We start from the raw sequence: 10,832 nt of genomic DNA on the forward strand, positions 1-10,832 counted from the left end.
ATTTAGATTTGATTGCGGTTCAGAGGAATAGTTTTTCAACGGTTGTTTACAAATAAATTCTGGCATCCTTCCTAAATGTCATCCTCATGTATAGGACAAAAAATCACTCCCATGCAGAAAATTTTCAGGGCATGTAAAAGTAAAATGACAGCTGAGCGGGTGAAATAAAACTTAGATACATGGAGAACAAAACCTGAAAGAAAGGGAAGTTGAATTCAGTAATGGATGAGAAACAGAACAATGTTAATATTGCATTAGGTATAAAGTTCAATCTAAAGTTGAGGCTTTGAATTTCCTCATGACTGAAATTTGTTTGAGAAGCATCCTTTGAGCAAGTTCTTAAAGGCCTGTTTTACCTGTTGGTTCCTTAGAGAGTAAATGAAAGGATTCAGCATTGGGGCAACGGAGGTATTGAGCACTGCTATGCCCTTGGTAAAAGCCACCCCTTCTTTTGCTGAGGTTTTGACATACATAAAAATGCAACTTCCATAAGAAATGGAGACAACAATCATGTGTGAGGAACAAGTAGAAAAGGCCTTGTTTCTTTGCTCAGCAGAGGGGATTCTCAGAATTGTCCTAAGGATTAAAGCATAGGAAAGAATCACGAATGTTAAGGTGACCACAAGAGTGACCACTGCCAGGAGAAACCCCAAGAGCTCTAGGAATGCTGTGTCTGTGCAGGAAATCAGCAGCATGGGAGAGGAGTCACAGGTGAAGTGGTCAATGATGTTGGAGTCGCAGAAATCCAGTTGAAGTCCCAAGATTACAGGTGGAAAGATAATAAGAAATCCAGCCAGCCAAGAGCTTATCAGTAGCTGGATGCAGACTCTGCTGTTCATTATTGTTGTGTAATACAATGGCTTACAGATGGCCACATAACGATCATACGACATAACTGTCAAAAGGAAAAATTCTGTTGAACCAAGGAGTATGAGGAAAAACACCTGGGCCATGCAAGAATTATAGGAGATGGTCATGTCTGCTGTTATAATGCTAACCAGAAATCTAGGAATACAAACTGTTGTGAATGAGATTTCTAGGAAAGAAAAATTCCTAAGGAAGAAATACATTGGAGTTTTGAGGTGGGAATCTATCAGAGTAAGGGTGATAATTGTCAGGTTTCCAGTTATACTCAGTATATATGTTAAAAAAAGAAAAAGAAAAATTAAAATGTTTAGCTCTGTGTCATTTGTTAATCCCAGGAGAATGAATTCTTTCACAGATGACTGATTTTTCATTTTTTGTTGTTGACTTCTGTTAGGTCTATAAATGAATACAGGATACAATAATTGAGTGAGCTCAGCATTGTCTTTTAATCACATCTGTTCAGTAAAAAACATATAAGACCTATAATAAGATAATAAATTAACACTGAGTTTTAATGAATTCTGAAAAAATTCATGAACCAGAATGAAGAGAATCTATGTCTTCTTTATAGATCACTAGACATGGAATCTTTTGTGAGTTATTGTTAGGCCTAATATACACATGTATCTAAGAATAATAAATATGCTTATCGAAGAGGATTCACTAACTTTTAAAAATTTAATTATACGTGTGGGAAACTAGGTGGAAAACTATAAAATGTAAGATATTGGTATCATTGTTATTAAAATACTTTTACCAATGACTCCATGTTCTAATTACTTCTTTGAAAATAATTTGAAACTTTGATTTAAAGTTTTTTCTACTTTTTTGTTAAATTGTTAAATGCCAATTTATATTCAGAATTGATAACTTAACAAAACAATAAGGACTTTTAAAAGTAATATTTGTGTTATTCTAAACAAAAAAACCCAGAATTCAAAGTTTTTTTCTTTCTCAAAAAACTATTAATTTTTCACTTTTTTAGAAGAGATTCTGACAGTCAAAGTTAAATGAACTACTTTCTGCCCTGGTTAGAAAAAAGAAAAAAAATAAATGAGAAATGGAGAATGTACTTACAATAATGTAATCCCATGTGGTAGCAGTTTGGCTGACCAAACCGAAATGCTCTGTTAATTTACTGAAATTGAGAGTTGAGTGTGATGCTTTACATCTGGAGCACTTCACAGGCTTCCCAATTTGTTACTGACTGGTTTTCTTACACAATAACACACATATGATATGCAGGTGGAATATGACAAGATAATCCTGGTTATAAACAGTGAGATGGGGAATAATGTGGGAATACAGTACGGCACACTGTACCGTACATCCAATAGAAAACCTGATCCTGGAGAGGGAGACACCCAGACAGAAAGATGACATAGCCCCAGTAGCCAATAGAAGATACTATGTCCAGACCAGAAGCCGAGTATCCAAGAGGTTGTGTAACTTGACATCCAGGAAAGAGGAGGTAACATGGTGAAAACCTGATTGTCCCATATCAGTGGTAAAAGCTCTGGGGGCAGTCAAACAAGTAGCCCATGCACCTTAAGTAAAAGACTGAAACTCAGGTAGGCTTACCAAGCTTTCCACTGAGTCACAATGTTTTTGGTACTAATTTGTTGTTTAGGAATAAAGCTGGAGGTACTTGTAAAGAAAGAGGGCAGTTGTAAAATGGACCCTTGCCCTAAGTTTGCAACTAGTTGCAGAGCAAGAATTCAGAATGAAAAATACAGCTTTCATGGAATGTGAGTAGGATTAAAAAAAAAAAAAAGTTAAATGTTAGAACCTTGTTACCAGGCTCAGGAAAATAGTTATGATTGAACAAGCAAATAGAGGTGAAAGACTTATGTACTTTGCTGATTTATTAAGTGAAATATTTTACTGAATATAGAATACAGGGCTCAATCCATGAGTGAGAACCAAGAAACAATAACTATGGGGAAGAGGTGAGTGGCATGGCCTGTGAATGAGAACTGGAGAGAAATAAAAAACCTGGAAATGTAAAGAACTAGCCTAAGTTGCACAATCTAACACTAGACATTACCTATCTCTTCTTTCCCCAAATTTCCATAAAAATAGAAAAATCCTAAAACATGGATATTCAAAAAAACTACCTAATATACTATTCTACTTGGCTCTAAGTAACTCATGTGCAAGAAAGATGGATTTTGAAATGTTCCTTCTTTCTTTACCTTCCAAATAAAGATGATTTTCTAAATATTCTTTTCAACACAAACAGAATGGTTTTATCCGTTTTTCTCAAAAAAGCCACAGGGGATTCTTGCAATAAAACAGAACTGAAATGTCCCTGGAGAGAGATAATGCTGATGAGTGCACCCTTAAGTTGAACAATTTTAATTAGTAATCTTGGAAACTGATATTTTTAAACATTATACTTCAGAGAATTGTATAATTTAAAAAAATGAGGTAATAACAGACTTAGATTTTTATGAATTTCATATAGTCAATATTATTTTAACTAGAAAAATCATTCTAGATCATTTAATTGCATGAAAACATGACATAGCAGTAAATAACAGGGTAGAGGGACACAAGTATAGAAAAGGGGTTACTCAAATATCTTGTTAATAAAATATGTTGAATGACTATTCTAGGCAACCCCCACGTGTCTGTCAGTTTGTCATACTTTGGAGGCTTGGGTGTTGCTGTGATGCTGAAAGCTAAGCCACCAGTATTCAAATACAAGCAGGGTCACCCATGGCAGATAGGTTTCAGCTGACCTTCCTAAGACTGACTAGGAAGAAGGACCCAGTGCTTCATTTCTGAAAAGAATTAGCCAGTGAAAACCTTATGAATAGCATCGGAACATTGTCTGACATAGTGCCAGAAGATGAACCCCTCAGATTGGAAGGCACTCAAAATGTGACTTGGGAAGAGCTGCCTCCTTGAAGTAGAGTCAACCTTAATGACACAGATGGAGTAAAGCATTCTGAACCTTCATTAGCTGATAAGGCATGACTCAAAATGAGAAGAAATAGCTGCAAATACCCACTAAAAATAGGAACTTGGAATGTATGAAGTATGAATCTAGAAAAACTGGAAATAGTTAAAAATGAAATGGAATACATAAACATCAATATCCTAGGTGATAGTGAGCTGAAATGGACTGGTATTGGCCATTTCTGAATTGGACAATCACATGGCTGACTATGCCAAAAATGACAAATTGAAGAAGGATGACATTGCATTCATTGTCAAAAAGAACATTTCAAGATCTATCCTGAAGTACAGGGCTGTCAATGATAGGATAATATCCATATGCCTACAAGGAAGACCAGTTAATATGACTATTACTCAAATTTAAGCACCAATCACTAAGGCCAAAGATGAAGAAACTGAAGATTGTTACCAACTTTCGCAGTCTGAAATTGATCTAACATGCAATCAGGATGCATTGGTATTTACTGGTGATTGGAATGCAAAGGTCGGAAACAAAAAAGAAGGATTGATAGTTGGAAAATATGGCCTTGGTGATAGAAATGATGCCTGAGATCACATGACAGAATTTTGCAAGACCAATGACTTCTTCATTGCAATAGCCTTTTTTCAGCAACATAAATTGTGATGTGGACCTCGCTGGATAGAATACAGGAATCAAATTGACTACAGCCATGGTAAGAAACAACGGAAATCTCAATGACATTAGTCAGAACAAGGCCAGGGGCCAACTGTGAAACAGACCATAAATTGCTCATATGCAAGTTCAACTTGAATCTGAAAAAAATTAAAACAATTCCACCAAAGCCAAAGTACAACCTTGAGTACATCCCACCTGTATTTAGAGACCATCTCAAGAGTAGATTTGACCCACTAAACACTAATGACCAAAGACCAGACAAGTAGTGGAATGATATCAAAGACATCATACATGAAGAAACAAGAGGTCGTTAAAAAGTCAGGAAAGAAAGAGAAGTCCAAGATAGATGTCAGAAGAGACTCTGAAACTTGTTCTTAAACATCAGAGCTAAAACGAATGGAAGAAATGATGGAGTAAAAGAGCCGAACAGAAGATTTCAAAGGGTGGCTCGAGAAGGCTAAGTATTATAATGACATGTGTAGAGACTGGAGTTAGAAAGCCAAAAGGGAAGAACACACTCAGCATTTCTCAAGCTGAAAGAACTGAAGAAAAAATTCAAGCCTCGAGTTGCAATAGTGAAGGATTCCATGGGCAAAATACTGAACGACGCAGGAAGCATCAAAAGAAGATAGAAAGATTAGACAGAGTTACTGTACCAAAAAGAATTGGTGGACATTCAGTGATTTCAGGAGGTGCTGTATGGTCAATAACCGATGGTAATGAAGGAAGAAGTCCAAGCTACACTGAAGACACTGGCAACAAACTAGGTTCCAGGAAATGATGGAATACCAATTGAGATGTCTCAACAGACAGATGCAGTGCTGAAAGTGCTCACTTATCTATGCCAAGAAATTTGAAGACAGCTACCTGGCCAAACAACTGGAAGAGATCCATATTTATGCCTATTCCAAAGAAAGGTGATCCAACCAAATGCAGAAATTATCGAACAATATCATTAATATCACACACAAGTAAAATTTTGCCGATGATCATTGAAAAGCAATTGCAGCACTACATCGACAGAAAACTGCCAGAAGTTCAGGCCGGATTCAGAAGAGGATGCGGAACAAGGAATATCATTGCTGATGTCAGATGGATCCTGGCTGAAGCAGAGAATACCAAAAAGATGTTTACTTGTGTTCTATTGACTACGCAAAGGCATTCAACAGTGTGGATCATAAGAAATTATGAATGACATTGAGAAAAGCGGGAATCCCAGAATACTTAATTGTGTTCATGAGGAATGTGTGCAGAGATGAAGAGGCAATCCTTTGAACAGAACAAGGTGATACTGTGTGGTTTAAAGTCAGGAGACGTGTGTGTCAAAGTTTAATCCTTTCGTTATACATATTCAATTTATTTGCTAAGCAAATAATCCAAGAAGCTGGACTATATGAAGAGGAATGGGGCATTAGGATTAGGGGAAGACTCATTAACAACCTGTGCTATGCAGATAAGACAACCTTGCTTGCTGCAAGTGAAAAGAACTTGAAGCTCTTACTGATAAAGATCAAAGACTACAACCTTCAGTATGGATTACACCTGAATATAAAGAAAATAAAAATCCTCATAACTGGACCAATAAGCAATATCATGATAAATGGGAAAAAGGTTGAAGTTCTCAAGGATTTCATTTTACCTTGATCCACAATCAACCCCTACGGAAATAAAAAAAAAATAGGAGTCAAGAAATCAAACGAGGCATTGCATTTAGCAAATCTGCTGCAAAAGACCTCTTTAAGGTGCTCAAAAGCAAAGATGCCTTCTTAAAACCATGGCGTTTTCAATCTCCTCATATGCATGCAAAAGCCGGACTGTGAATAAGGAAGATCAAAGAAGAACTGATGTCTTTGAATTGTGGTGTTGGCAAAGAATATATAACATACCATGGACTATGAAAAGAAGGAACAAATTTGTCTTGGAAGAAGTGCAGTCAGAAAGTTCCCTAGAAGCAAGGATGGTGACACTTTTTCTGAAGTACTTTGGACATGGTATTAGGAGGGACAAGCCCCTGGAGAAGAACGTCATGCTTGGTAAGGTAAGGGTCAGTGAAAGAAAGGAAGGCCTTCAAGGAAATGGATGGACACAGTGGCTGCAACAATGGGCTCAAACATAGCAAAGGATGTCAGGGTGGTGCAGGACAGGGCAGCATTTAGCTCTGTTTAACATAGGATCTGAACCGACTTTATAGCATCTAATAAAAACATGTTTGTTTTTCTCCTTAGAATTATGTCCTTTGTATTTTCCTGAACTTGTCAGAGCAATTCTATGGGGTTTGTGATTAGGTGATTTGGGCTGATTCTTATATCAAAAAAACTTTCTTCTGTTGGTGCTGTGAAAAACAGTATTTTTTTAATCAAAAAATACATTTTCTTTTTATTTTTTCCTGATGTTTTGTAAATGTTGTATTTCCGTATTTCACCCACTTGTCTTTCCTTTTAAGTTCCTAGTTTCCAGGGAAACTTCTTTTTATAAGATGTGTCAGGTAGACTTAAGTTATTTTCATGATCTCCAAACTTGGAGTTCATGCTCATGTATAATATCCAACCCATGAGTGTGGGCAGGCCCAGGACTTTCTTTTAAAAATGTAATAGGGAAAGATGATGTGATATATCACTCTTGTGATTTTGTTATGTTATGTAAAACTCTTGCTCTCAAACTTGCTCTAGAGCCTCTCTGTCCATTGCTGGCTTTGAAGAAGAAAGCTGTCATGAATTCTACATCCATAAGGAAAACGATTCTGCCAACAACCTGAGTAAACTTGGAAGTGGACCCATCCCCAGTCAAGCCTCCAGATGATGATGCAGCCTTCCTGAAAGCTTGATTGCAATTCTGCAGAACACCCAACTAAACAGTACCTAGGCTGCTAATTGACAGAAGCTCTGACATAATAAATGAGACAAAGTCTGCAGTGCTTTACGTAACATATAAAACTAGTGTACAAGACACCTCTCTCTGCCTGAAAAGTGATTTTTTTTTAAAGAAAGCTAGTTAAGCTCCTGTAAGTTTTTCAATCCTTCCTTTGTGGCTTCCTAGTAATTGGTAATCTGATGTACCAAATCCATTACTTTTCCATTTAATGAAGGCATTGTTCCCAAACTTGATAGAAGTTTTTTTTTTTTTCTTTTTTTGTCCTTTGTAGGTGACCCATCCTTGATCTTATCAATTTTTATTTATTTATTTTTTATTTTGTGTGACATGTAAGACTCCAACTAACTTTCCTCCACTTTGGAGAATTGCTATATGAGTTACTGATGTGCACTTGGAAATGAACTGCCTAGTCTTCTAATTATGCTGATGGTCCCTGGGCCATGCAAAATGCCTTTATATGGCTGGTAACCAAAAGGTTGGCAGTTCAAAGCCATCCAACAGCACCAGAAGAAAGGGTCTAGAGGTTTTCTCCCATAAAGATTATAGCCAAGAAAACCCTATGGAGCAGTTCTATTCTATAATACATGATATCACCGTGCACAAAACAATAACAACAACAACAATTATGCTGAAGGCTTGAGCTATGTGAAATCTTACTTGCTCTTCTAGGCAATTTATTGCTTTTAGATTTGTGGAAATACTTGAGTTTATGGCATCCCAATTTTCATAATGGAGCCTAGGGAATTGAAAAAGGGGCACCATGGCAAAATTAGCAAATACGAGAAACTGTTTTTTTTTCTTTTTTTGTCTGATACATGAGTGGCCAGGAGCCCTGGTGATGCAGGGTTTAAGTATTTGGCTGCTAACCAGAAGGTCGATGGTTCGAACCCACAAGCAGCTCCATGGGAGAAAGATGTGGCAGTCAGATTCCATGAGATTACAGGTTTGGAAATATTATGGGGCAGTTCTACTCTGTCCTATAGGATCTCTATGAGTCAGAATTGACTCAGTAGCAATGGGATTTGTTTTTTATACCTATGACAGTCTACAGTGGCAAATGACTTTATAGAGGGATTTGACTTCAAGCTTATTTCACCATTTTCATAATTAACCACATCATGGCTCTCAGCTCTCTCTATTCTTCATTGCTTGTGCATGTGTGTTTTCTTTAAAAACAAGATTTACTTATTTATTTATTTTTGCTTCTTATCCGGCCTTCTTCTGAACTGTCTGCTCTGCTTCCTAAAACCATTTCAAAAACACCTCTAGAAACAGAGGCAACATTCTTTGATATATTTCCTCCTCAGTTCCACAACTTTGCATGGCATAGTAGATTTATTTTCCTAAAAATTGTTTTATTCCATATTACTCATAGTAACATTGTTTCCCTTACCAAACTCTAACAAGTATGCCTTCTCCTCTGTTTTCAAAGGTCATTGTGAAGATGATATATTACTCTATAAAAGAGAAATATTTTTCTTGCAAGATTTTTTTATACTTCAGACATTTCCTAAAATATAATTAATTCTCCCCAAAAATGAACTCTCTCTCTTTCTTTTGCTCATATATATATATATATATATATATATATATATATATGTATAATATTACTTGAATCCACAATCAACATCCATAGAAGCAGCAGTCAAGAAATCAAACAACATACTACATCGGGCAAATCTACTGCCAAATATCTCTTTGAAATGTTAAAAACCAAAGGTGTACCTTAAAGGACTAAGATGCACCTGACCCAAGCCACAGTGTTTTCAATCACCTCTTTTGCATTGGAGCTGGGCAATGAATGAGGAAGACCTAAGAAGAATCGATGCCTTTAAATTAAGGCGTTGGAGAAGAATATTGAATAATATACCATGGATTGCGAAAATGACAAACAAATCTGTCTTGGAAGAAGACACAAGGATTGTGATTGCCAGACTTTATCTCACATACTTGGGACACGTTACCGGGGGGGGTGGGTGCCAGGAGAAGGACATAGTGCTTAGTAAAGTTGAAGGTCTGCAAAAAAAGAGGAAGACCTCCACGAGATGGATTGACACAGTGACTGCAACAATGGGTATCAAACAGCAGTGATTGTGGGGATAGTGCAGGACCAGGAAGTGTTTTTTTCTCTTTACATAGGGTTACTGAGTCGGAATTAACTCTATAGCCCCTAACCGCAACAACGACATATACATACATATCTATATCTATATCTATATCTATATCTATATCTATATCTATATCTATATCTATATCTATATCTATATCTATATCTATATCTATATCTATATCTATATCTATATCTATATCTATATCTATATCTATATCTATATCTATATCTATATCTATATCTATATCTATATCTATATCTATATCTATATCTATATCTATATCTATATCTATATCTATATCTATCTATATCTATATATATATCTTTTTTTTTTTAATTTTTATTAAGCTTTAAGTGAACATTTACCATTCCAATCAGTCTGTCACATGTAGGTTTACATACATCTTACTTCCTTCTCCCACTTGCTCTCCCCCTATTGAGTCAACCCTTTCAGTCTCTCGTTTCGTGCCAATTTTGCCATCTTCCCTCTCTCTCTATCTTCCCATCCCCCCTCCAGTCAAGAGTTACCAACACACTCTCCAGTGTCCACCTGATTTAATTAGCTCACTCTTCTTCAGCATCTCTCTCCCTCCCACTGACCAGTCCTTTTCATGCCTGATGATTTGTCTTCGGGGATGGTTCCTGTCCTGCGCCATCAGAAGTTCTGGGGAGCATTGTCTCTGGGATTCCTCTAGTCACAATCATACCATTAGGTATGGTCTTCTCATGAGAATTTGGGGTCTGTATCCCATTGGTCTCCTGCTCCCTCAGGAGTTGTCTGTTGTGCTCCCTGACAGGGGAGACATCGATTGTGGCTGGGCACCAACTAGTTCTTCTGGTCTCAGGATAATGTAGGTCTCTGGTTCATGTGGCCCTTTCTGTCTCTTGGATTCTTAGTTGTCGTGTGACCTCGGTGTTCTTCTTTTGCCTTTGCTCCAGGTGGGTTGAGACCAATTGATGTATCTTAGATGGCCGCTTGTTGGCATTTAGGACCCCAGGCGCCACAATTCAAAGTGGGATGCAGAGTGTTTTCATAATAGAATTATTTTGCCCATTGAGTTAGAAGTCCCCTCAAACCAAGTTCCCCAGACCCCAGCCCCTGCTCCGCTGACCTTTGGAGCTTTCATTTTATCCCGGAAACCTCTTTGCTTTTAATCCAGTCCAATTAGGCTGACCTTCCTTGTGTTGAGTGTTGTCTTTCCCTTCACCCAAAGCAGTTCTTATCTACAGATTGATCAATAAAAAGCCCTCTCCCTCCCTCCCTCCCTCCCCCCTTTGTAACCACATAAGTATGTGTTCTTCTCTGTTTTTCTATTTCCCAAGATCTTATAATAGTGGTCTTATACAATATTTGTCCTTTTGCAACTGACTCATTTCGCTCAG

General features: G+C 37.2%; 1 protein-coding gene across 1 annotated transcript; it reads right to left on the reverse strand.

The window, feature by feature from the left end:
- Nucleotides 1-296: 296 nt before the first annotated feature.
- On the reverse strand, nt 297-1,452 carry LOC100662718 (olfactory receptor 6C76-like). Its single transcript, XM_003405526.3, has one exon. The coding sequence runs from the start codon at nt 1,236-1,238 to the stop codon at nt 297-299; it is 942 nt and encodes a 313-aa protein (XP_003405574.2). The 5' UTR covers nt 1,239-1,452.
- Between the last annotated feature and the right edge of the window lie 9,380 nt (nt 1,453-10,832).

The sequence above is a fragment of the Loxodonta africana genome, chromosome 4, assembly GCF_030014295.1.
Source record: "Loxodonta africana isolate mLoxAfr1 chromosome 4, mLoxAfr1.hap2, whole genome shotgun sequence".
Taxonomy (NCBI): domain Eukaryota; kingdom Metazoa; phylum Chordata; class Mammalia; order Proboscidea; family Elephantidae; genus Loxodonta; species Loxodonta africana.

Bases quoted from the DNA above. Each gene is read 5' to 3' on its own strand.
- LOC100662718 (XM_003405526.3), bottom strand. From the start codon at position 1,238: ATGAAAAATCAGTCATCTGTGAAAGAATTCATTCTCCTGGGATTAACA.